Genomic DNA, 26,436 nt, shown 5'->3' with positions numbered 1-26,436 from the left:
TTGTTTTCCCTCTTTTCAGGAGGTGGCAGCCACTTCCCGGTGACACTTAATAATTAAAGATAACGAGAAGCGCAGGAGATAAAAACAGAGCTTTCAAAAGCTCCCTGGATGGCACTTTTGTTCTGGGCAGAGGAGGTTTTATTTGGGGGGAGGTTGTCTCTGTGTGACTTGCAGAGCTTTTATCTCCTTTGCTGCTGTATTTTCTCATTCCCAAGGGCAGTTTGTTTCTCCAGCAGCTCTTTCTGCTTGTGGCAGGCCCCGTGTGGATGCTGGGTGAGGCTCCTCTGCAGCAGCATTGTTGGAACAGGCCTCCCTGCCATGAAAAGGTGCCTCTCTTAGCAACCCAGCCCCGCTCCTCGGCTAATCCATCCCCACACCGAGCCATCCGTTCTGCTGTGATTGGCTCCGTGCTCGCCGCATTCCCTGGATTCAATGGGAGAGGGCTGAAAGGAAAAGCCTCCTCCATGCAGAGAGCCTTTCCCAGCTGGGGGGTGGCAAGGGCAGGCTCCCACACTGGCCAGGGATGAGCGTTTGTTTGCCTTGGCTACAGGATGGGATGCACAGGGCATCCCGCTGCTGGCTCCTGTTTTGTCACTTGGAAACACAGCTGCTGCTAATGACCACGTCTGCTTTCTGCAGATAAAAACGGTGAATGCAGAGATCCTTTGCATTTTCCTCTTGGCCACCTCCCTTCTCCCATGATGCAGCAGAGTGTGGGGAAGGGCCACGTTGTAGCATTGCCCTGCATTTCTTCTCTGGGAGAAAAGCCAAGTTACATCTTTTCTCAAAAAAACTGCCCAGTGCTGAGACCCCCCCCAGGGTTGGGAGGTTGCTTTTTTTCTTTTTTCTTCTTTATTTCGATTTTTTTTTGTCTTGCTGTAGGCAAGGCAGCTGACAGGAAGATGACTGTTAACTTGACAAGATAAATGCCTTCAATCCACAGAGCCTGTGAACAGGCCATTAAAATTATAATCTAATCCTTTATTAAGGGACTTGAACCCGCTCAGGGAAACGGACACAAGAAGCTTTTGAAATCCTTCTGCATCCTCCACCCCATGTGATGTTAAAAGGTTTCTCACCACAAACCAGCCATAAGTGTGCTAATGAAATCTTAATTTTCGGTGTGGGTGCTTTACCCCTCGATGAATCTGTCATCTTGCTAATTACTGTGGTATTAAAAAACAGCCTTTGCTTCCAAAGAATTAGAAGTGTTTTGCAAGATTCACTGAAATAGCACCAGAACTTGTTTGTTGTGTTGTTTTTTTTTAAAAATTCTGACCTGCACAATATGTATTAGGCAGAACTTGTGGCATCAGCTTTCTTTCAGAACATCCTAAAATTATCTTGCTGTTTACATATCATCAATTCTTTTGTTCCATCTGGGATGTGGATCTTTCCTAAATACTGCAGGTATTGAACGGTGCTGTGTATTCATCACTTGCCAAATTTAATGTCAGCCTCTTAAGTAGGAAGGTGCTTGTTGTGCAGTGTATTTTTTTGTTCTTTTGATATTAATGGATAAGTCTTTCAGAAATACTGGTAAAAAAAAAAAATCCAAGGTAAATCTTGGTATGTGGGATTAAGTGTAAGCACTTCTTAATCTTCCAGTGGGAAAATACACTTTTATCAGCAGAGAAGCAACAGGGCTGATAAGTTCTGTTCTTGGAGATGTGTTTTGTTGTGGCTGTGCTGTGATTTGTGGTTTCAGAGCTAGTCAGGAACTTGTCATCCTGATCCAGGTCTGTTCCTGGAAGGTTTTTGCATCCAGGGTGTGCTGTGAGCTGTGCCCCTCTGGAAACCCCCAAGGGGATGGAGCTGAGCGGGGTCTGTGGCTGCTGTACTTTGGGGTGATGTGTTTTATGTTGTCCTAGGGAGCTCTGGGGGTCAGTTTGGAGCTCTGGCAGATGGGGTTTGCTGTTCCCTGTTTCCCCCGGCGCTCTGGGAGCCGCGGTAATCGAATCCAGCATCACCTTGGGCGAGTGCAGCTGGCTCCAGCCCCGGGGCAGATGGATGTGTCCAGCCCCATTAGAGGGAGGTCAGCTGCAGTTTAAACTGGGAGGCTGGAGCAGCCCTGGCTGCAGAAGGGTCTGGTAAAGTTGTCTTTGATGTGTTCAGTTTTGTGCAGGACTGAGCAGAGCTGCAGTGTCAGGGGTGGTGACGGGAAGGGGGTGTCCCTGGGAAGCACCACTTCAGGATTAATCGTAGATTTTTGTTGGAAAGGACTTTAAAACTTAGCTTGTTTCATCTCCTGCCATGGGCAGGGACACCTTCCATAATCCCAGGTTGCTCCAAGCCCTGTCCAGCCTGGGTTTGGGCACTTCCAGGGACAAGGCAGCCACAGCTTCTCTAGACAACCTGTGCTGGGGCCTGCCCACCCTCACAGGGAAGAGTTTACTCTGTAATCACAGACTTAGACTAAAGTAAAAGCATTTTGTTAAGTTAAAGGGCACATTTCTAGGCGTTAAGGGTGAGATTTATCCTTTGTGCAAGGAAGGAAGATACTGTGTGATCAGCTGAGCTTAAAATACATTTCTTGTCACATAAAACTTCAGGTGCATCTTCTCCAGTAAGTGGCAATAAAACGGGAGTGGTGGCTGTGTCCATTTTCCAACAGCATTGCAAAATATAGTCTGAGAAGGAAAAAAAAAAATGTAAGGTCTTAAAGCTTGAAACTAAGCTTTTAGAGTGCTGCTGGGGCAGCAAAAGAGCAGGGGATGTTTGGTTGCCTGTGGAGCATGCCCAGGTGGTTTTCCAGCCAGGAAAACCAATACTTGGGGGGTAGTTAGACATTCCATATGGGCTCAGAAGAGCCATTCTTCAACAGCTTTTATGGAGATAGATAGGCTGTAATTAACATCCCATGTAAGCAGCCTGCTTGGGAAAGAAAAAATAAAAAGATGTCCTGGAAAGTCTTAATTTTAACCATTGAATCACAGAATAATAAAAGGGAGGGAAGTATTGAGTTTTTGGCTTTCTGCACATTAAGATAACGTCAGTCTCCCAGGGAAACCTTATCTGGTGGTGGAGGAGGGGACTTCTCCACAGGCTTCCCAGGCTGTACATGTGCAGGACTGTCAGCTGGGGACTGGGAAGCTTAAAATCATTTCAGTGTAGCTGCATGCACGAAGCATATTTTGGATTTAGTTCCAGAGCACTCTTCAAAATAAGGGATATTTTTCCATGTTAAGAGTGTTCAGGAAGAAATTTATGTGTTTTGGCAGTACTGAAATTAGGGTGACTAAAACAAGCAGAGTCTTGTGCTTTGTGGAGTACTTGGGGCTCAGGGTTCCAAACATTGTCCTGGAGGTTTGGCTGCTCTCCCTGAAATCTCCAGGTTTGGTTTCATCCCCAAAGACATGCAGAAACTTACTTGAGGCTTCATTGCATGGTTGGATCTCACTGATGCTCCTTTGAGTTAAGAGAACTGAAGGTGAGGAGAAGCAGAAGGACAATTTCAATTTCTGGCTTGTCCTTATGTTCTCAGTGAGCAGCAGCCCAGAATATTCCTTTATAACCTCTAGACAGACATTAAAGAAACATATTTCGATTTATGCCCTTCTCAGAGTTACAGATAAGATCTAAATGGCACCATTTAGCTACTAGAGCCAGGATTTAAGTTGTGTTAATTCCAGCTGTTGGGCCAAAAACTCTACAAGTGCTAGGATAATGTAAATATTTAATAGACTATTGCCATTAAAAAGATTAACAGCTCTTCAGAGGGGTGGAGCTGGGTCGCAGTTCTCTGGTTTCCATCAAGTCAATGAATTTTAGTGCTGATCTCCCTGGAAAGCTGATCTTGGTCATACTCCATAGAGTGCAGGTTATTTGTGCTGCTGCAGTTTCCTCATCACAGCTTTGCTTTTGGGTAAATCTAGGCCAGCCCCAAACGAGGACAATTCAGCCAAATTAGGCTCTTTTGGTTTTTCCCCATGAAAATGTGCTGAAAAGAAAAGCAGTACTGAGAGAATAGAAAGCTGCTGCAGCAGAAATTATCCCACAGCTTCTCGGTATTCCTTGATTTCTAGGAAGATGATGAGAAGATAATTCATGAGATTCAGAAAGAGGCTGAAGAGGAGCAAAGGAAGAAGAATGGGGGTAAGTCACCGTTGGGATCAGACTGAGGATGGATGATGGGGCAGCACAGGGTTCCCAGCTACTGATGGGTCTCTGGATCTTCGCTGGGTTCTGTTCCTCCTGGGAACTGGTCTGTTTTTAAAGTGCAGACTTTTGCTGGGATTGTGAGCAAGCACAAGATTTGTGTCCATCTCTCATGTGGCACCGGTGTTGTGGATGTCTCTGCTTGGCAGAGGGGCAGCCAAACCTCTGAGCTGTGTCGTGGGGGGAACAGGGGCTGCCCCACATCCCACAGAAGGAAATGTTCCCCCTCTCTGGGGTGGTGTTGGTGACAGGAGTCAGGCTGGGGAGCTCATGGAGCAAGGGGCCAGCAGTGATGCTTTGGAATGGGGAATGCCGATGGCAAATGTCAGCCCGTGGACTGAGCTCGGGGAGCTTTGTCTGTGGGGTGATGGCGCCTTGCTCTCCTCCCCGTGCAGAGAACAGCTTCAAACGCATCGGCCCTCCCGTGGAGAAGCCCGTGGAGAAAATCCAGAGAATCGAAGTCATCCCCAGGCCGGTTCCTCAGAACTTCCACCAGCCCCGGATGCCCCCGTACCCCTTCGTGCACCCCCCGTTCCCTCTGCCCCCCGTGCGCCCCATGTACAACAACATCCCCCTCAACATTGGCCCCATCCCTGCTCCCTACGTGCCCCCCCTGCCCAACATGAGGGTGAACTTTGACTTTCCCCAGATCAATGTGCAGCTGGAGCACAACCTGCCTATGCACTTTGGCCCCCAGCCCCGGCACCGGTTCTGACCTGCCCTCACCTCCGGCACTTGGCAGGGTCACTTGGCAAAAGCCACCCCAGAACGTCACCCCCTCCCCACTCCAGCCCCTCTGGGGTTTAGCCAGCAGCCAGGGGACTCCGTGTCCCTGCACTGCACCCTCTCTAGGGCTTCTCCAAACCTTTGCAATCCAGCATTTCAACCTGTGCTGCAACAGGGTTTGGTGCTACATTTCTTAGGGGCAGAATTCTCCCCCTGAGCTGGGCATCCAGATGTTTTGTTTTGACAAAGCCAGTTCAGGCAGCTGTTGGGAGGAAAAGTGAGACTTTGTGGAACACAGGGATACAGCCATTCCTTGGGGAATTTCCAGAAATCCTGCCTTCCTGCTGGCCAGAGCAGCAAAGTGAGTCTTGAGGGAAGGGAGGAGACACTTGGCATCCGAGGAATCGTGATACCTTCAGGAGTGAGGTAACAGGAGGCAGCTGCCCCAGCCTCTCCTGCCTGTGCTGAGGCTCAGGGCTGGGGTTCCTGTGTTCTCCAGCATCCCTCCATCTTGCTGGCACCTCCCAGCAGAAATAAATTGTTCAAAAGCAAGACAATGTAGCATTTTTTGTGTTCCTCACTCTCTAAGTAGAGTGAGGGGTTGCAGCAGCCATCCCATTGCTGAGATCTTGGTAGGAAGCCCAGAGCCATGTTCTGTTTGGGGGTGTTAGGAAGTGGCAGGAGATTTGGGCACCCAAGTTTTTGGCTGGACTGACCTTGCCCCCTTTGAGGGGCTCAGTTTTTCCCCCCAAAGGTGTGTGCCCCTCAGCTTCTGAAACGTGGCCTTTGCTTTGCTGTTCTCCTCTAGCATCCCAAACCTCCCCCAGCTTCTGGCAGCAGTGCTCAGGCAGCTGCTGGAACCACCTGGAGCCAAAGCTGTGCCCTTTATTGCAAAAACTGCCTGGGAAACACCCAGATAGATGTGTAGGCAGTGATATGTCCTGTGGTAGGAAAATTGGGAATTTTTCCCATAGCTGCAGCGAGTTGGGAGCCCCCATACCCAAATCCTTACAACCCAATGGGCAGCTGAAGCCTCACGCTGCAGGAAGCTGACTGCTTCCACAGCACCAAATAACTCATGAAAATGTGTGTGTCAGCTTAATTGGCTTTGGGAAAGCGTGTTAAAAGTTAAACCTGAGTATTGCTGGGCTTAGAAAGTGAGGGAAAAGCAAAACTTCCTTGTGAGAAGTGGGGGGTGCAGTGCTGGGCTGTGGGAGGAGGGTGGCACAAAGCCCTTTCTCCACAGCCCTTGGCTGTTCTGTCTGGTACAGGCCCCATCTAGAAAAGAAAACGGTTGGAGTGGTAAAAAAATCCCTCTTCCCAGGAATGTTGGGCTGGCTTTTAGCAGCCCAGTTGTTCTGTTGTTCTCCAAATGTTTTGTTCTGGCCTTCATCCTGTTCTGTCCTGCTGGGAACTCTCTGGGTGCATTTTCCCTCCTGTCATTTCTCCCTGTATTTCAGCATCCAGGTGTTTTGTGGGTTTATTTGTTCTTTCAGGTAAAATTCCCTGTCTCCACCTCACAGCTTCTGCCAAAGCCCCACGTGCAGCGTTCTGGGAGCCCGGATCCCCTCGGGTGTGCTCGGAGCGCTGGGGTGTCGGTGGGATGCTCCTGGTCAGGGGCCTGGGACAGCATCTGGGGCCTGCTGTCCCCAGGAAGGTCTCCCAGACAGGAGGGAGGACTCCCATGCCTTTTGGGGCTGAGTGTTTTTCCCATTGCCTGTGGGGCAAACATTCCCTGCAGAGCCCTCTGGCTCCTCTGTGCCATGGCCTCTCTAGCATTAATAACCAACTGCTATTCCCTTGCTGCTGGAATTTTCTATTTTGAATTAGTTTATTCCTGGTAGCAGTCTGGGGGCTGCAGGAGCTTTATCACTTGCTGCTCAGCTGGGCTTTGACCAGGTTTAAATCCTGCCTTGCATCAACTGATTCCTGCAGCAGCCAGGAGCAGGAATCCTGTTGGATTTGGGGAGGGAGGACTTTGTCATAGCAGCTGCTGAGAAAACAGACCCAGGTCAGAAGAAGCAGTGGTGGCTTCCCTTATGGAAAGGGAATTCTGTTTGTTTAATAGCTGAGATTTTCTGGGCTCAAGGGCTGGTCTGGATGAGCCCTCCAGGCTCTCTCCAAGGCATTTGCCTTTCCTGGTGGGTGCAGGAAGCATCAGGCAGTGGAGGGGAGGCACAGCTCAGCTGCTGAACCAGTGGCCCAGGCTATGAAGGAAATAGGATGGTCATCCAGCAAAAAGTGGTGGTGCAGTCCTATGTGTGTGTGTGTGTGTGTCCAGGGATGTGTGGGCATGGAGAACAGAGCTGAGGCAGAGGGAGGTGTGGATGTGGAGCAGAGGGGCTGGAGAAGTGTCAGCAGAGGTGGCAAGGAGAGGTTGTGGCTGTGATCCATCGGTGTCACTGCTGCCCTGGCACAGAGTCATGGTCCTGGGGGAGCCTGGAGGACACAGAGGGAAGAGAGGGTTCCCTGTGTCCCCTGACAGAGCCAAGGGCTTATTTGTGTCCAAGAGAGGATAAATCAGTGCCTGATGTGTGATGTGCAGGTACAGCATGCCCAGCACCGCTCCTCTCCCCAAGGGAACACCCATTGCACCAAAAACTTGCAGCCCAAGCATGTGGCTGCTTCCCCCCTCTAACCCAGGAGATCTCGAGTTGTTTCTGAATCTCTGTTGATTTATTAAAAAAAAAAAAGAGAGAAAAACCCCAAAACTTACTGAGCCACCCAATCCAGCCTTGACCTGGTCTCTATCTCCTGCATCCCACTTTCCCTCCTGCCCCACAGTCTTTGGAACCACTTGTTTAAAGGTTTTGAAGGCAATGAGGAGGTTGCTGTGCCCTGGCTGATCCCGTAACAGGTACTTCTCACAGCTAATTGCAGTGTCCCATTTACTTGCCTTAAAGGTGGAGAGAGAAACTTAGTATTTGCACTTAGCAAAACGTTGTATTAAAAGAAAAAAAAAAAAACAACTGTAAAGATGTGCATGTTCTGCAACTTTGTATAACAATAGTTGAAAATAAATAGGTGGTTTATTAAAAAAAAAAAAGAGAAAAAACCAAAAAATATTTTTCTTTACATTCTGGTAGTAAACAGTTCTAATATTCTGTGTGTAAAAAGTTCCTGTATTATATTGTAATTTGAATTTTTGTAAATAAATTTGTGCACTCTGGCTTTCACCTGTGTGCTTTTCTTACAGCCATGACCTTGTCCTCCCATCCTGCCTGTGCCAGCTTGGTGCTGGGACAATGCCAGGGAGTGGGGCCAGATCCCAGCCTGTGCTGATGAAAACTCCCCAGGTTGCAAGGCAAGAACCCATTTGACCCTCCTGGAACAGTTTAACCTGTTCCATGTGCTCCCGAGGAAGAACTGGATGGGGATAGAAAATGGTTTCCAGTTGTTCCTTTAAATGGAAACCAGGCTGGGGGAAGGCTGAGGGGATTTCCCCTCTTGCTGGAGTGGTGGTGAACGATGGTAAAAGCAGAATCCAGCCTTGAGGGGAGAAAAGGAAATGTGTGCTGGCAGCTGGGGAGAGGGGAAGGGGGAGAGGAGAGTCCTTCCTGCAGCTGCAGAGCCCCTGCCATGGGTGGGCAGAGCTGCCTGCTGCCCTGGTGGCTGTCACAGTGGTGTCACAGCCAGGCTTGCTCATGCACATGCAGATGTCACAGCGAGGCCATCAGAGCTGCTCAGCACTTCCTGCACTGCCCTGATTTCTTTCTCCCTGTTTATAGTCAGGGCTGCACATCCTTCCTTCCTTCCTTTGGCCCTTGCAGGGCTCACCCTCCCATGTGATGGTGAAGGTGTCTCTGGGCACTGCCATCCCCTGTCCCACTGGGATGTGCCCGGGGGGAGCTGGGCAGCTCTCCCCATCCCAAACCTGGCTGTTTCCAATCAGCTTTACATTTTCCAAGGCAAACAGGAGCGGGTGGGTGCCCATCCAGGCTGTGGTGGTCAGGGCAGGGGAGCTCTGGCTGTTCTCAGTGCAGCTGCTGGGTGTGCTCTTGGTTGAGTTTCTGGGCTGGTTTCAGTTGTCTTGGGAGGGCTGGGGCACATGGTGGCTCCTTTGGCACATGGTGGCTTGGGCTGGGCTTCCCTCCTTAGTCCTTTATCTTGCTCTTCTCCACATGGCCAAGTAAAGGAGGCCAATTGCTGCCCCCCACCCAACCATGCAGCCAAACCCCCCATCCCAGTGCTCCTCCCTCCCATCTGGGCCATCCTATGGATGTGAAACACCTGAGCCAAGAGCAGAAGCTCTGTAGGAGCACAGCTTTGCTCCTGGCTGTGAGGGCAGCAGAGCTGGTTTGCAGATGAGTTGGTCCTGACCCATCCATGGGTCACCCACCCCCAGATGCCCCTGGGCTCAGTGGCTTCAGGCTGTTGTGAGCACTCCAGAGGTGACCCAGCCTCCAGCTGGCTTTGGCCTTACACCTCTTTGGAGCCTCTTAGTCACCGTTCCCCTTCTACCATCCTCAGCTCTAGAACCAGCTCAACTGTTGTCAGACAAAGGCTCCACCACCCCAAATCTCCACACTCAAGCTCCTGCCTCTTTAAAAGGCCGTTGCAGCCCCAACAGACCACGCATCAGGTTGAATCCGAATGCAGGTTTTATTTTTTAATTCATCTTTCTCCATTTGAAGCTATTTTTTTTTTTAAGTTATACAAATGGCACTTACAAAAAAATAATAATAATAAAAAAACAAACAAACCCAAAACTTAAATTTTCAGAGTGAGATGTTTTCAGAGAGTCACGACACCCAGTAAGAGGAAACAGGAAAGATGTTGACCTAGTGTCACACAGGAGAAGCCGGAGCAGGAATTACATGGTTGGGACCGTGACGGGGATGGGGAGGAGGCGACACGGGGAGGGGGTGAAGGCCAGCGAGAGTGTGTGCCAAGTCACAGGGTCACACAGGGCTTCAAGACACTCGGTCCTTCGAGGGGCAGCCCCTCCTGGGGGACACGTGGTGCCGGGGGGCGCGGGCAGCCCCTGGATGTGAGCGCAGAGCCGAGGTAGAGTCCCAGCCGGGATCCCCTGCGCCCGCCAGGGACCCCAGCCCGGAGTTGTCCCCCTGCCTGGGGACAGCTGCTCGCTCTCCCAGCTGAATTTAGCACCGAGCTCCTGTGGAGGGGAGTCCCTCCTCATGGCTTTAAGGCTGACAAGCCCCTGCCTGGCCTCCGGCAGTAGGGACCGGCCCTGGTTTGGCACGGCAGCGATGCCGAGAGCACCCTTGGCGTGGGGTGGGACCAGCACTCCCCCTCTCCAGAGGGGGCCCACGCGGGAAAAGGCTCCTTGGTGTGTTTGTAGGGAGCAGATACCGGCCCTGGGAAGGCCCCAAAGGATAAAGTGCCTTTCAACACCCTAAGGAACACGCAGCATCACCCGTTACAGACAGCGTTAAACTCTAATGCAGACCTAGTACAGACAACAGCTGGTCACACAGTGCCATGGAGAGCATATATAAATAGAGACTAACAAAAATACTGTTTTGGTCTTTTTTTTTCTTTTTTTCCTTTTCCAGTAGGGTTGTGATTCATGAGAGCCCAGCCCAGGTGCCCTGGGGATGGTGGGACCGGGAGCTGCCCCCTCGGGGTGCCCGCGGGAGCGGACGCTTCCTAATTCAGCATTAGGTGTTCAGTGATTCACTTCACTGTTCCAGTATTTTACGAGAGAGAAAAAAACAACATCAAAGGTACTGAGCAAATACCACTGTGCAAAGTTTGCTAAGGAACTTTTCTATTCTGTAAACCAAAATCTGCAGTTTATGCTTCCAGCCACTGCCCCGGGGAGATCACGTTGGCCAGCCCGGTTCCTGCCAGGACTGAAGCCCACCAGAGATGGGCTGGATGAAGCCCCCACCCTGGCACGGGCTGGCTCTGTGCCCCCCACACCCTCCCCTCCACTCATGGCAGCAGGACCAGCCTCAGGACAGGCTGGACCCACCATCAGGGTCTGGGATGCTCCTCCAGAGCCAGAAGCACAAGGAGGGGTGGAGGGACAGGAGGAGCACGGGGCTCCATGAGATGAAAGGCTGAGGCTTTCCAGACAGGATCACCCTAAAGAATCGTTTCCAGGTGTTTGGGGAGGGGCAGCTTGCTGTCCCTTCCACAGGGATGTGCTGGCACACGCCAGCCCCATCCCCAGGGATGCTCTGATATGAAAGGTCACCTCTTACAGCTCAGCTGGGGATGAACCTGCCCCACAATCCAGGAGGGGAGAGAAGCTGCTGGGACCAGCCAGCTGAACCAGCTGAGCCCAGCACCATCGCTCCACCCCTGGCTGGAGCAGGGCAGGGCAGGACGGATGCTCCAGGGACACTGGCAGCACAGTCTGAGGCTGTGCCAGTGCTGATATGGCAGAAGCGAGCACAGAGGTGATCTTATTCCCTTTTTATAATCAAGGAGAGGAAAATAAACTACCTAAGGTGATGCTCAGGGCCAGGAGGGGGATACAGCCATTTCCAAGCCCAGCAAACCTGGAGGGAGGCAGGGATGGGGGGATAGAGACAGACCCCTCTACAAAGCTACAGGCAGGCAGCCCCACCACTTTTCCAGTTCTTACAGGGATTTACGGAGACCCACCTCCCACATAACGCACCAACTCTATGGCAGGAGGGAAGGGCAAGCCAGTCTGAAAATCCTGTTACAGAGAGGAGAAACAGAACCCAAAGGAAAAGAGGACAGGAAGGGAAAGAGAAGTTGGCAACGGGAGGTACCCTAAAGTGCATTAATATTCCCAGAGGGTGGAGGCGTCGATGGTGTCGGCTGATGCCTTGAGCACCCCGGCGTGGTCGCCCTTCAGGTATTTGCCATTGATTTTGATGGCCACTTTGTTATAGTCGCAGAACTCAAAAAAGAAGTCCACGGGGGTGTCGCTGCTGCTGGTGACGGACGATTCGTTCCCCACCATCCAGTACTTCCCAGTGGTGTCTGCAGGAGAGGGGACACAGCGGCCTCATGAGCCACCACGGGGACCCCAAAGGCCACCGCCCCCTGGCCCGCAGCTCCCCTGGGGACTCACCCTTGATGTTGTAGGCCCCGTCATTGAACTCCAGCTGGAAGACGTCGTAGGAGGAGCGGTTGGAGTCCAGGGTGCCGGTGACCTTGCGGCAGCCGATGAAGCCGTGCTCGCCGCGCAGGACGATGATGGGCCTGTTGATCAGCTTCATCACGAAATGCTCCGTCTCGCCTGCACCGAGGGGACAGGGGCTGTGAGAGCAGCCAGGGGGGCACAGAGCCAGACCCCAAAGCTGGCAGGCAGCGGTGAGGAGCAGGGGCTGTGCCCCTCACCCATTTCTCACCCACCCATCTCACAGCACATCAGTCGCTAAGAGAACTTACTGCCTTAGCATCACTTGGAAGAAGAGCTTGGTTCTGGGGGGACCTTTTTTCATCCCCTGCTGCCCCAGAGTGGGGTCCCCAAGTGTCCCTTACCCGCTGTCTCCATGGAGGCTGCCAGCTGCCCGTTCTTCTTTGCTGTCACGTACTTGCCGTTGGCAGCTTTCAGGGTGATGCGTTTGTCGCACCACTCGATGTCAAAGTAGCAGCTGGCGTTCCTGTGGGGCAGAGAGGACAGTCAGCGAGCTGTGAGGGAGGGTGACCCTGCCACTGCCACCCTGCTGGCTTGGAAAGGGCCACGGCTGGATCAGGAGGGCCGGATTCGATCTGTTTTTGCAGGATGAACTGTGCTGTGGTGGCCATCCCGCTGGGAAGCCCTCGCCCCGCGGGCAGGAGGCAGGCAGGCAGCCAAAGGCACTTTTGGGGTTTCCGCGTGGCTCTCAGAGTTGAACTGCAGGGCAAAGCATTTCCACAGCCCCAGCCAGTCAGGAAGGATTATGTGGCCCCAGGGACTTCCAGAGCATCGTGGGCGGCAAGCCCCAACCCATCCCTGGCTTTCCCAAAATGCACCGCCTCTGCTGGGAAGCGTTTGGGATGAGCACCCAAGCTGGAAAATCCCCCTTGAATTCCCCTGGGAGATGCAGAGGGTGCTCTGGAAGCCCAGGCACTGCCCTGAGCTGCTGGGGACAGGGGACTCACTTTGTGGAGGCGGTGGACTGGATGCCCCCGTTGGAGGTGAGGGTCCAGTACTTCCCGGTGTAGGTGCGGAAGGCGCATTTCTTGGTGTCCTTGTTGATCTCCAGCTGGTAGGTCTCCTGGTCACCCTCCTCATCCTGGTTGGCTGAAAGGTCCATCCCTACAGAGCAGAGAGAGATGGAGATGGGGGTGGGACCACAACCAGCCTCCAGCAGGTCCAGAAAACCCAACTGAGAGGGGCTCCTGCTTCCTGGGTGAGCTTTGGTGGCTCCCAAATCCCTCACACGGATCTCCCCCCGGCATTTGGGGTTCAAATCCAGGTTTTCATTTGGTTATTTGGCGTCAAGGTCCTAAATGAGGGGTGGGCAGCTGTGAGCTTCCACTCCTGACTCAGCAGCTCCATCACAATGAAGCAAAGACCGATGTAGATATTTTATAAGGAAAAGGGCTGCAGTTTTTCCCAAAGGTGACAGCCAGGTTACCCAGCCCATTAGCAGAGGCCGCCACAGCACCCATGAATCCCAGTTTGTGGCATGTTTAAGAACCATGACAATGTTTTTTATCCCCACTTGTCACATCCCACTGGGGCACTGAGGTGTGCAGGGACAGGAGGCTCAGGAAAGCCCGAGGGCAGCCAAGCCTTTCCCTGGCTCTCCAAAACCATCAGCACCGGCCTGTCCCCAGCTCTGCCAGCCAGGATGGCCCATCCCTGCTCCCAAGGGGCCACAGACAGCATTTCCATGCAGAGGTGGATGCAGCTGCTCCTGGGGCCACCAGCCACAGCCCTGGGCCACCGCCAGCCATGTGTGCATCCACCTCAGGCCCTGAGCAGAAGCAAACCTGCTTAGTCAGGACTAGCGGGGCCAAAACTGCTCCAGAGCTCTCCAGCTTGGTGGATTTCAGCCTAAAAACACTTTGGGGATGTGAGCCACAAGCTGCAGCCAAAGCTCTGTGCTGGGTTTTGGGGAGGGAGTGCAGAGCTCAGCCCCACTACTGAGCTTAGTGGAATGGGAGTTTGGTGGAACTGGATGAACTTTCCAGAGCCAAACACACCTGCATCCCTCCCTGCTGCACGGGTGCAAAGGGTTCACATCCACATTCTGTCTAGTTCTGCTCCTCTCACTAAAGTAAAGACGAGGAGGGACTGGAGATGTCCAGAGAAGGAAAAGGGAGGTGGGGAAGGGTCTGGAGCACAAGCTGGTGAGGAGCAGCTGAGGGAGGTGGGGGCTGGCCACGTGTTCAGCCCCTCACACCTCCACGATGCATCCCAGTTTCTCGGCTGCTGGGGTTTCAAGCAGTGCTGTACAGGCACTGGAAGGGTTTCAGGGGCTGCAGTCTCAGTGGCCCCACAGCTCTGGGAAGCCACCAGGAGGTCCCACCAGCTGCACCCAGCTGTCCTGCACACTCAGCTCCCTGGGGCTCCACATCCCCTGTCCGTGTCTCCCATCAGGGCCCATCCCAATGCCCAGGAGCAGCCTCTGCTTTGTATATCCATCACCCCCCTTTCCCAAAGGGATCAGGTTTTGTTCCCAAAGGGATCAGGTTTTGTTCCAAAAGGGATCAGGCTTTGAAGGTGTCACTTTGTGGGCCATAATTTTATCTCCCACATCCCAACCAGCCCATGACTTCCACCTGTTCACAGTACCCCTCCTCTCAGCAGGCAGCCTCCAGCACCTCTTTCAGCTGCACCCCTGGCAGTGTTCAGTGTCAGGTTGGATGGGGCTTGGAACAATCCAGTCTGGTGAAAGGTGTCCCTGCCCATGATCCCTCCCAACCCATCCCGTGATTCCCCTGATGGACACGCAGCCACCCCGGTGCTTCACTCCCCAGGGTATTTGGGCAAGGCAGGGGGTGGTGGGTGCTGATGGCCACCAGCCCAGCCCCACTGGCCACGTCCTCGGCTCCCGGAGCCATCCCACAGTCACCGCCTCCCAGTGCTGCCGGGGGCTGAGCTGGTGCTTGTGGGAACATTTGGTTTTGATTTCGCATCCTGGCGTCAGGCAGCTCCAGCCCCAATCCAGAGCTGTAAAACAGAGAGAGAGGAGCTCTGCGGGGGCTCACGGAGAGGCTGGGCTGTGGGGAGGTGACCCTGGGGGACACAGCCCATCCCTCAAGGCTGGCTGCACCCCTGGACCCCCCAAACCTGTGAGAGCTGTGGGGGAGGAGTGGGGCTGGTGCTTCCCCTCAGTGACTTTTCTGGGAAGAACTCTCTGAGCTGCAGGGCCAGGCTGGGCAGAGCCAGGGGGACTCCACAGAGCAGGGCTGGAGACAGGACAGGGAGTGCCAGGAGCCTCCAAACACTGCTCCCTCTCCCAGAGACCCCGGCACGGAGCACAGTGCTCACACCGGCCTCCCCACCTCTCTGCCGGCCCATTTTCCACACTCATGCCTGGGAGGACCGGGAGGGTCTCCCACCGCCCCCTCCCCAAAAGCAGCGTGGGGTTGGGTTACACATCTCAGCACAAAGGAATGCGGCTACAGCCAGGGCAGGAGGAGGCTTCAAAGGGCTGGAACTGAGCTGCAGCGGGATGGGGGAAACCGCAGGAAGGCACGGGCTGTGTGTGAGGCCGCAGGAGCACGGTGGGTCCCTCAGAGATGTCCCCGTGTCCCCAGGGAGGAGGACAGGCTGTCCCCACCGCCACCCCCGGCCGCGCTCTCCCGCAGCGCCCGGCCCGGCCGCTCCCAGTGCAATCACGGATTAATTAACGCTCTTGGTAAATTTACAGTCTGGAGCTGGCACTGCTCTTCCTGACCTTGACGAAGCTGCTAATTACAGCTGGAGGCAGGAGGGGGCCGAGCACACGGCGGCTCTTTGGGAGGGGGGTGGAGGAACGCCTGCGCACCCCAAAATTCCCGGCGTGGGATGTGCTCCGGCTCCGTCTGCAGCACGGATCGTGGGGAGAATGCAGAGCTTGGGAAGGCTGAGGCATGTTTTCACCCCAGGGCTTCCCAATGCCGAGTCCCTGGACTTGAGGTGCTCAGACAACAGAAAAGAGCTCCTCAGCTGCCGAGGTTTCCAGGCTCGTGGGTTTGCAGGATGGATGCCGGAGCCCTCGCTGCTCTCCAGCCATGACTGTGGATGCACCAGAGGCCTGAGGCCATCCCAGAGCAGGCACACACCTTCCTGTATCTCCTCCAGAGCTGGGCCTCTCCCTCTGAAGGAGCAGAGTTTGTTTCAGCTCTGTGGAGCTCCACACCACGAGAGGCTGCAGACCCAGCGTGGGGGCAGGAGGAAAACTTTCCCTCTGCACTCAGCTCACACAGAATTATCTCCCAAGGGCCGTCCTGGGATGCTAGTGAGAGCCAGAGGGATGAGCTCCATGGAGAGGAGAGCAGTTTTCTCATCCTCCAGCTCTCCTTTCAAAAACCCCACTGTTATAGCTGCAAACATCCGAGCCCGGGTTGCTCCAGGGCACTGCTGGCAGCAGGGCAGGACCTCAGGATGGGCCTGGGATGCCAGCACGGGTGGGGTCTGGGCTCCCTGTGGGCTCTGGCACCTCCACCCAGCACTGCACCCACACCCGTGCTCAGAGACTGCTCCTGCCCCCTCCCTGCCCTTCAGCTGGGCTTACCCTGCACCCCTGCAGAAATCCGAACAGGTTTTTGTGTAAATCCAGCAGCCTGGAGCACGGGGAGCCAGCAGCTCCCCTGCTGAGGGTGCAGCCCTGCAAAGGGGTCACGGGTAGGGGTGAAACATGAATTTCCTGAAAAACCCACCCCCTCCCCTTCCCTGTGGATTTCCTGTGGCTTTGTGGTATCCCCCAAGTGTCAACAGGCCACTTGGCATCTCCAGATGAAAAAGCTACATCCAAGCCTTTGCCCCCTGCCCTGGAGCCGCATCTTCCTGCCTTGCCGTGGCACCGAGATGAACTGGGGTGGGGGAAAATCCGGCTCAGCCCAAGCCGGGAGGGGTCCCGGCCCCAGGGCAGAGCTCCCCACTGCCAACACGGCACGTCCGGGCTCGCTCGCCCTCTTCCCCAGCTCCCGTTTCCTGGAATTCCTCACTCCCAGCCAGCCCACCCTCTCCCAGCTCGGGCAGGGGGCTGGGGCACACCTCGGCCGGGCGGGGGGCTGCCAGGGGAGCAGCGGGGAGGACGCCAGAGCTCTGCCCCCGGGACCCTGGAGCCCACAAAGGGCCCTTTGTTGCCGCAGCCGGGCTAGAAAGGAGCCATTGAGCGGGGAGGAGGCTGCTCCTGCTGGCAGCACCGCTCCCTTCGGGCTGCAAACCGGAGATGGGAGCTCTCAGGGAGCCCGGGGATCCTACCGGGGCAGGAGGGGTGCCAGGGATACCCGCAGCCCCTGTGCCGGAGCAGAGGCAGCGCTGGCACCCATCCCTTGGTGCCCCGGGAGTGTTTGTGTCGCGGTCCCCTGTGTGCAGGGGATGCTGACACCGGCCACCCCCGGCACTGCGAGGAGACTCCAGGCCAGGAGCCGACTTGGCACTGGTGGGACAACACTGTTCCAAAGCTGGATCCCAGCCAAGGGAACCACAGGAGAACCTCAGGGACCCATCCCTGCTCCTCCCATGGGGCAGAGGGGGGACAGCCACTGCCATCCCTGCTCCCTCACTGACGCCACACAGGAACAAGCTGCCTTGTTCAGTCACCCCCTGCCCGCATCCCGCATATCCCGCATCCCCAGGGGCCACTGGAGCGTCTGCCAGCAGCACGGCGCTTATCAGCCCGGCGGGGAGAAGGGCTGTCTGGAGCCGCTTCCTCCGACGGCTCTTTCTGCTGCCTCTTGGTAACCTTGGGACGCGGCACTTCCACAACGGGAGGAGGATGAGCCTCCAGCAAGCGGCGGCTCCCAGCCTTTCACTGCCATCGGGAAGGAAAAACCGCGTGGAAACGGCTTCTCCAGCCAAAACGGCCTCGAGCGAGGATGTGCAGCCCCAGCGCGGCCCTTCCCGCTGTATTTTGCTTGGAAAGGGGCCGGGCACAGCCCTGAGCCCTCTGTTGCTGGGGAGATTTGTTCCCCCTCCTTCCTGCTCCCCCATCCCTTCCGAATTAGACAAAGCCGGAGGGTGGGCCAGCAGCATTCCCACCCGCTCCATGGGGTCCCCCGCCACCACGGGGTCCCGCACCGCCACCGCTCCGTCCTTCACATCTCCCCCCACATCTGGTTTCCCCATCTCTGGTGACAAAGGGCTGCAGCAGCCCTTCCCCCACGGCGCTGCGGCAGCCTCCCGCCATCCTCCCGCCACCGCCATCCTCTCCTCCTCTTCCCCAAATCCCCGTGCCTGGCAAAACAATCCGCACTGCCCATCTTGGCACATTTCGTTATTAATTTTTCATGGGCTGCCTTGCCCCCGGACAGGAGAGCAGCAGGGAGCTCCCCGCACAGATCAGTGAAGCAGCAGCCTTGCAATACAACACACACACACAAAAAAATTCCCCGCTGTCCCTCCAGGCTTTGCTACGTGCTCGCACCCATCCCACAGCCAGCGTGCGCCGGCCTGACCTGGCGCGCCGGGGATGAGCCCCGGGGCACCCGCGGAACACAGCGGGGACCCCCGGCATGGCACAGCGGGGACCCCCGGCATGGCACAGCGGGGACCCCCGGCTGCAGGGCTCTGTGGCACTCCCATGTGCCCGGGGAGCTGTAAATGTGACCGGATCCCGGGTGGCACCGTGGCCCCTCTGGCGAGCGGAGGGTCGGTGGGGAGGGTGCGGAGGGACGGCCGCCTTTGTGCGGGTGGGTGCAGGATGCGGGAATTTTGGCAAAGCCCTTTACGTAACGCTGCCACCCGGACCCGCACCCATGGGAACTCCGGCCCTCTGGGGGGGCCCAGAGCCCCCCGGGGGACCCGCAGCCTCCCTGCTCCGCTGGACAAATGGCTCAGCCGTGCTCGGCCGAGGGGGAGATTGGTGGAGGCTTTGTTGGGCGAACAATGAGCTCCAAAGGAAGGAAGGCGAGGGGTACAGCCCTGCCTCCTTCACGGCGAGGGAAGACTCCATCCACCCCCTCCCAGCCCCCCTCCCTGTCCCTCTCTGCACCCCAAAGCAGGCCCCTCGCCATCCCTGCCCCCCCGGGAGCCCTGCAGAGGCGATGGTGCGGGGATGGGGGTGCCGGAGGGATGGGGGCCCCCAGGCAGGCGATGCTGAAGGGATGCGGGAGGGGGAAGGGGATGGGATGTGGGAGGGATGCGGGGGGATCGTGAAGGGGGTTTGGGGGAGGGACCGCGGGCAGCCATGCTGAGGGGTGCAGGGGGTGCCCGGGGGAGATGGTGGCTTCAGGGGAGGGGTTTGAGCAGGGGGAAGACGCCACTACGGAGACGATGGCAGAGGGATGCAGGGGGGCACCCTGTGGGGTGGCTGCTGCAGGAAGGCGGCGGATGTTGGGGGTGGGGGTCAGTGCTGCGGGGGGGCCTTTCCGAGGTGATGCGGTGGAAGCGATGCCGGAGGGATGCGAGGGGTTGAGCGGGGCGGGCCATTCCCGAGGGAAGCTGGTGATACCCGAGGGATGTGGGAGAGCACCCCGAGCCCTGGGACTCCGAGGTGTCCCGTTCCCCCCGCCCGCAGCCCCCACCCCTCGTACCTTGCCGGGTGGAGACATTCCTATCGTTGCCGGCTCGCAGCACGACCTGCGGGCAGCTCTGCTCCAGCGCGAAGAGCTCGTCCTTGCCCACCTTGGCGCTCTTGCCCGCCTTGAGGGTGCCGCTGGGCCCCGAGGGGGCCAGGTAGCGGCCCTCCCCGTCGCGAAAAGCCACCTTTCCGCAGCGGAATTCCAGCGTGAAGGCGGTGCCGGGCTCGGCGGCGGGGACCAGGCGGCCGTCGCTGCGGAGCAGGCGGTGGTCGCAGCTCTGGAGGCTGTACCGCTGCTCCACGAACAGGAGGGTGATGAGCGCATCCACGCCCCAGGGCACGTCGCGGTCCACGGCCAGCTCGTCGCGGCGGGGCCCCAGGTGCGCGTAGCGCTTGCGGGCCAGGCTGTACAGGTTGGCCTGGGGGTGCATGGCCAGGTGGACGCTCCACTTCTCGGCGGCAGAGACGGCGGGGGCGAAGCAGGAGAGGCGGTCCTCGGTGCCGCCGAAGAAGCGGCGGTGGGGCTCGGACTGCAGCGACCACCGCCCGTCGCCGTGGGCCAGCACCAGGAACCGGCAGTCGGGGCCCGGCTCCTCGCTGTCGCAGCTCACCCGCCCGTCCTTGTCGGCCGCCAGGTACCGGCCCAGGTGGCTCTTGAGCAGGACGGCGCTGGAGTCCTCCCCGTCCTGCTCCAGCGTCCAGATCTGCTTCTTCTTCATGCTGGCGGCCGAGGCGTTCACCTTGAAGCCGAACGCCTCCGCCGTCAGGTATCGGTTGCTGCAATTGATCAGCCCGAACTGGATCTGCACCGGCTCCGCCGTCCCGTTCGCCGTCATCCTGCCTCGCCGCCGACCGACACCGAGCGACCGACACCGAGCGAACGACACCGAGCGCCGCCGCCGCGCCCGCCCCGCCGCCGCCGCCTTTATAGCGCCGCGGCCCCGGCACCGCCTCCCGCACCCCCCGCCCGCCGGGGCCGGCCCCGCCGCGACCCCCGCCCGCCCCCCGCATCTCCGCGGGGGCCCCGGCAGGGCAGGACCCCGCCAGGCGCAGAGAGAACCCCCTCGAGTGGCTGGACATCATCCCCACCTCCCTCCTGCGGGACTCCCCTCCATGCAGAGACCCTTCCCTGCATGACAAAAGCCCCGTGAATTGCAGGATCTTCCCACGTTGTAAGACCCCCGGTGTATAACGGGATCCTTCCATGCATTTCAGGAGCCTCCTTGAATAGTGGGACACCCCCCTGCAAATCCCCACTGCATGGCAGGACCCCTCCCTGCATTTCAGGAGCCCCACACAATGCAAGTCCTCATCTCGTGACTGCTCCAAGCACAGCAAGAGCCCCCTTGAAATGTAAGACCTCCCCATAAACTGGAGGACCCCAAAACCTTTCTCTGCATTTCAAGGAGCATCCATGAATTGCAGAACCTCCTCCTCCAGCACAAGTTCAGCATGGAAAGACCCCTCCAGGAAGGGGCCCCTCACATTGCAGGGCCCTCAAACATACACAGCAAGACCCTGTAAAGCAAGACCCCTCCTTGAATTGCAGGGTCCTACAGGTTGTAAGACCCCCTAATTATTGCAGGACCCTCCCCACTATGGGACCACCCCGTTGCACTGCACAACACCAACTTGAACTGCAAGAATCCCTCTGACTGCACATCCCCATCCCACTCCAAGACATTGTGAGACCCCCCTGCATCCCTATGTCCCTCCTGGGCTGTTGGCCGTGCCTCAAGGCTGTGGGACACAGGGGGAGCAGGGTGACAGATGCCATGGCCTCCTGCCATCTCTGAGCCATCACAGCACCCTGTGCCAGGCACCAGTGAGGCTGGAGCATCCTGCCCCTGGGGAACTGGAGTCCCACTGCAAATCCAGAAGAAAAACAGCAGCACCCCTGCACAGGGGAGCATTTTGAGGCATTTCTCAGGGGGTGGTGGCAGTGTTGCTGTGCATGTGATGGCACTTACAGCAGGGCTGACCTGGAGATGGGAGGAATCCAGCCTGGAGAGGGTTGTCAGTGCTGCCCACTGCACCTGGGGACAGGGACATTTCTTGTGTCTGTAACAGGGACACAAAGCAGTGAGTAGGAGCACAGCTGCAGGGGTCGATTTGAAGGTGGCTCAGGCACAGCCCTGCATTTACAGGGGGGAACTGACTGGAGGGATGTGCAGAACCAGAAAATTGGAGAAAGAGGCGATGGGAAGGACAGATGGGGATGGTTTTCAGCTGGATCAGGGAGCTGAGCTGCCTGTCCCAGATGAAGCAGGACAAGAGAGGAGCTAAGTGTGGGCATGGGTGCAAGGGCACAACAGTGTGTGCTCAGGGCTGGCACAAAGAATTCCCCCAGGCTCATCCAACCCAGGCAGGATGGCATCCCAGCCCACGTCCCAAGGCCCTTCAGGCTGCACTGGTTCTGCACTGGCTGCACTGGTTAGAGCCACTGCTCCACCCCAGGCCAGCACCGCCCGCCCTTGCCCGGGGGTCAGTGGCACAACCGCCCCAGGGCAAACCTGCCAGCTTGGGATGGGTTTGTTTTCCTGGAAGTCTTGGCCAGACCTGCTCTGTGCTCATCCCTGCTGCCCAGCCCTGCAAGCCCAGACAGACCATTGCCAACCAGAGCCAAACCCACAGCTCCTTTTCTGGGCTGGAAACAGGTCCCCCCCAAGCTCCAGTGAGGCAGATCCATGTTTGTCCAGCAAATCCCTTTTGCTGCTGTGGCTCAAAGCCCCCCTGCATTAAGACCTGGCCATGAGGCCGAGCAGCTGCTCAGACCCACAGCTGCTGGGCTCTGCCTTCCCTGGCCGCCACGGGCAGATGGTGATGAGGCCAGGAAAAAAAAACAGCTTTTCTCCTCAAAAAAAAAAAAAAAAAGAAAAAAAAAAGCAATTATGCAGAGAAAGAAAAACCCACCCTGTTTTCTCCCCAGCACTGTGACATGGATGGGTGACACTGGTGCATGGTGGCACTGTGTGGATGGATGGCACTGCCTGGCTCAGCAGATCCTGTCCCTCCAGGGCAGGCACCCATCCTGCCTGCACTCACCCTGCCTGCACCCTCTGCTCCTGGGGCACGGGAGAGCCCTAAACACAGTCTGAAACCTCCCCACATGTCACTGTGGTGGCAAAGGGTGCCCAGTGCCTCCCCGACTTGGGGGTGCAGCAGCCACAGCTCATCTCCCGAGCGCATCCGTGCGTGCCGGAGCGCTGGAGCGGTGGGAGAGGCGCTGGGTTTCCCTCTGTACATTGCAGTTCCCGTCATCTTTGCAAGCCGCCGTGACTAAACGCTTCTGAGGTCATCCCCCCAGCCCTCCCACCGCCGCTCCTGCAGGAGACCCAATCCCTGGCACACGGCATCCATGACGAGAGTGATGGATGTCCGGAGTGAGCGCGGCCGCGTCCCTTGGAGGGGCTGTGGGACTTCAAAGAGATCCCAGCTCTGAAAGAGAAAAGCCAGGAGAAAAGGAGCCCCGGTCGTGGAGTGACCCCTGTATTGCCTGCCTCAGGCACAGAAACGCCCTGGGATTTTCATGCTTGCCTGGACACTTTTTGCGGCAGCCCGGCTCCGTTTGTGAGCGATCCCGGGATTTTGATTCGAGCTGGTGGTGCTGGGGAGGCAGAGCTGGACACTGCAGGGAGGGTGGCATGCACAGGGACAGGCAAGGGGCTCACAGGGGACAGACACAGCAAATGCCGTGTACAGCAGTGGCTGGTGAGGAGTCTGAGGGTGCAGTGGGCTGTTCCAGCCCTGTGTTCCCAGTGGAGACAGCCCAGGGCAGAGGGGGATGTGCTCAGGCAAAGGGACAGCATGGAGGCAGCAGCTCCAGCCCCAGGCACAGCAGCCAGGGATGCTTTGGGCTGTGTGTCCAGCCTTGTCCTGCCCTCCAGAGCACACAGATCCTCCAGCTGTGTCACAGGGTGCCCAAAGCTGTGGGCTTCCTTCCCTTGGAGCACATCTGTCCTCAGCATTCAAGGATTCCAGCCTGGCCTGAGCCCTCCTTGTTCTACTTTGCTGGAGCAAATTTAGGGGCTCACTGTGAGGGGGCTGCTCGTTGGTTTTCACACCCAGCACACCAGCCACGTGCTTTCCCTGGGACACCCACACACTGCTCAAGGTCCCTGGCACACAGAAGCCCATCCTGGGGGTGCTGATGTCCCACTGGTGGTGGCAGTGGCCGTGGCTGGCCTGGGAAGCCCCCCCACAACACAGACACCCACTCACCCCATGGAGAGGCTCAGCAGAGATTGGGGATGCAGTGCTGGTGGTCACCATCCCTCCAGCCACCCCCATCCCGTGTGGGACAGAGTTTGTGACAGTGGGGGCTCTTGTGCAGGATGAGGTGACCCAGTGCAGCCATCGAGCTGTCCTGCAGTGGGATACAGGGCTCTGCCAAAACCACCCAGAGATCAGAGACCACTGCACCAGGGCTGGGAACAAGTCTCAGGTGCAGACAAAATCCTGACACTTCCCCAGGTCCCCGATTGTCCCTTGCTGCTGCTGGGGGCCACCCCAGGGTGCCTGGCTGCCCCAGCCTCACTGCCATATGCCACCAGCCAGCTCAGCAGAGGTTCTCTGATGGCCCTCCCGACAGTTGGCAAGCGCCCCAGCCTCATTAAAATTGTATTAGGCTGTATTTTAAAAAAAAAGCAGCAGCACCAGGGGAAACAAAGAGCAGCCCTCAGAGAGGGACTCAGAGAGGAAGATCTCGCTCCAGGGTTTTATTCCCATGGGATGCTGCCCCAAGGGGGTTTGCTCAGGAAGCAAGGGACAGCCATGGAGTATGAGGGGGCTCAGCCATGTTCCTACATTTCCTGGACATCAGGATCAGTCATGGCACTGATCATGTGGCTTGCTCAGCTCTATTAGCTGGATTTATCCCCTTAGCTTAATTTAATTGCATCCAGAGAACAAAAAGGGATGGAAATGCTTGTTTCGAGCAGTTTGGATGTTGGACACCAGCAATTGAAGGAAGGAAGTGGATGAGTGAACCCGGACAGTCTGCACTGAGAATTTGTCCCTCTCTTCCTGCCCCAGCTCCTTTTCTGGTGTTTTCTGGTGTGGTTTTTACATTACCAGCAGCTAAAGTGAAAACCTGCTCCTTCCTCAGTCTCCCTCGAGGACCCTGCGGAGGTGGGGTGGAGGCTGGAGGCTGGTTCATCCAGCAGGAGAAGGAATTTTATTAGGAAAGCTTAAAAGACCTTTTGTGTAGCAGTGATTAACCTCTGTGGTGGGGACGATGCTCTTTGTCCTGGACCCGGTGCCCTGCCTGGTCCCCCGGGGCTCTGCTGGGACACGAGGTTCTTGTAATCCTATGTGAGTGCCCAGGAGCAGGGCAGGAGAGAACCAGGGCATTCTGTGGGACAAAATAATCGATTACCAGGGGATGCTTTGGGTTAGGGCTTTTTTTAAGCCTTTAAAAACAAAAACAAAAAATAAACAAACAGGAGGAAAGAAAATTTTCCCAGTTTGCAAGCGGAGCAAGGGAGAGCCCTGGGGGCTTTTGTAGCCGTGAGACCCCAAGGAGGAGGCCCAGAAGATTCCAGTGCCAGCCCTGTTGCCTGTCCCCACTTTTAATTGCCTGCTGCAGCGCAGAGTCAGCACAGAGGAGTTTGCAGGGAAGAGGAAAGTGTGGTACCAGCGTCTCCCACGCAGCTCCAAAATAACCGGGCCCAGGCGCTCGGCAGCGCCGGCAGAGCAGGTGACTCAGTGTGCGGCAGCAGCTCCTCACTGCTCTCATTTCTTCACTCGGTCATGCCTGGATCCACGTCCCCACTGCAGTCCATGCCTCTGCTCAAGGCCTCATCCTGGACTGCTGAAGGGTTTGGTGGGAGGAGGAAGGGATGTCAGGGAAGGTTCAGGCATTTGCTGCCTGAATTCGCAGGGCACAGCTGCTCTCTGGATCTGCAGCATCCCAAAAAACTGGTCTGGGCATGGCTGGGATGGTGGTCCCCACTGCTGGAGGACCCAACACCACACAATTGCTCTGTCCCCACCTGGAGATGGAGCACAGCACATCCCAAACAGGACATGGGAGGGATGGAAAGCCTTGGAAATGAGTCAGGGGGGATGTCAGGAATGAGGACAAGCAGACTCTGATCGAGCCACGCTGGATGGGGGGTGAGGAGGAGGTGACAGCTCATGTTTTTGTGTTTGCCATCTCCCCAGCTCCTCGCAGCATTCAGAGGGCACAGGGATGTGGCAGGATGCTGTTGCAGGGGACTGGTGCCAAGACCCCCTCAGGGGCCGCACCCACAGGTGCACAAATCCCTCCTGGTGGGGTCAGGGGGCTGAAGCTCAGCCTGGAGAGAAACCGAGGTCAAGCCCCAGCAGGACCAGGGGATTCCCCCCTGGCACCCCCAGAGCAGGGGGAAGCATCTCTTCAAGGATGAGGTATTGGTAACAGGAGCAGTGATAGGAGCCAGCTGGGATGCCCCGAGGGAGCCCCATAAACGACAGAGAGGGGCAGGGGGGCTTTTACAGCCTGTGACTTGGAGAGGAGGTGAGGGGGTTGTTTGACTCCTCAGTGGGGGTATTGGGGCATCCTGGGGTGGGATGTAGGGAAGCAGCAGAGTGTGCACCCTTACCTGCAGGGGGGAGGAGGGATTTTGGCCAGGAAAGGGGCTGGAAGCAGCGGTTTGAGGCTGGGGGGAGGGCTCAAACCTCCCTGCCCAGCCCTGGCCCCACCAGCTGTGGCTTCCTGGGCCCAGAGATCCCCTTCCAGATGGATAACCCTATTGTCAATGGTGAAAAGAGTCCATTAGTCAGGATTAGGAACGGGGCCTTTGGGGATTAGCCCTGCACCTCCCAGCTGGCCCTCCTTGATTCCTGCGGGTGCTGGCCCAGCGCACTGTAGTCCCTTTGGTTTTTTTGGGTGTGGAAGGAAATGGGACTCTAATTGAACCACTGGGCTGAGAAATGTGGGAAGTGGTGAAAGGAATTGAACTGAGGGCCCAGGTAACCTGATATCCTGCTCCCCACTGCATTTTCTCATGGAATTGCA

The 26,436-nt window shown here is 56.8% G+C and overlaps 2 protein-coding genes across 6 annotated transcripts in view; one reads left to right on the top strand and one right to left on the bottom strand.

Moving 5' to 3' along the window:
• Positions 1-8,060, top strand: part of RNF216 (ring finger protein 216) — a 76,592-nt gene extending 68,532 nt beyond the window's left edge. For all 5 annotated transcript variants that reach the window (XM_015643142.3, XM_015643141.3, XM_015643144.3 and 2 more), the window contains 2 exons: positions 4,026-4,095; positions 4,554-8,060. In XM_015643142.3, the coding sequence (XP_015498628.1) occupies positions 4,026-4,095; positions 4,554-4,873 (390 nt within the window). In that variant the 3' untranslated portion in view covers positions 4,874-8,060. The remainder of the gene's footprint in view (positions 1-4,025; positions 4,096-4,553) is intronic.
• A 1,545-nt stretch (positions 8,061-9,605) lies between these two features.
• FSCN1 (fascin actin-bundling protein 1) lies at positions 9,606-20,337 on the bottom strand. The gene is made up of 5 exons (XM_015643371.2): positions 19,450-20,337; positions 12,916-13,072; positions 12,313-12,434; positions 11,900-12,067; positions 9,606-11,808 (listed from the first exon to the last, which is right to left on the bottom strand). Exons 1-5 carry the CDS (start codon positions 20,270-20,272, stop codon positions 11,606-11,608), a joined length of 1,473 nt encoding a protein of 490 aa, XP_015498857.1. The 5' UTR covers positions 20,273-20,337; the 3' UTR covers positions 9,606-11,605.
• Between the last annotated feature and the right edge of the window lie 6,099 nt (positions 20,338-26,436).

The sequence above is a fragment of the Parus major genome, chromosome 14, assembly GCF_001522545.3.
Source record: "Parus major isolate Abel chromosome 14, Parus_major1.1, whole genome shotgun sequence".
NCBI lineage: Eukaryota > Metazoa > Chordata > Aves > Passeriformes > Paridae > Parus > Parus major.
This window is presented reverse-complemented; position numbering and strand designations above follow the sequence as displayed.

Bases quoted from the DNA above. Each gene is read 5' to 3' on its own strand.
- FSCN1 (XM_015643371.2), bottom strand. From the start codon at position 20,272: ATGACGGCGAACGGGACGGCGGAGCCGGTGCAGATCCAGTTCGGGCTG. The intron at 12,435-12,915 runs GTGAGTCCCCTG...TCTGCCCCACAG, and splicing joins CAGTCCACCGCCTCCACAAA to GAACGCCAGCTGCTACTTTG. The intron at 12,068-12,312 runs GTAAGGGACACT...CCCTCGGTGCAG, and splicing joins AGCCTCCATGGAGACAGCGG to GCGAGACGGAGCATTTCGTG.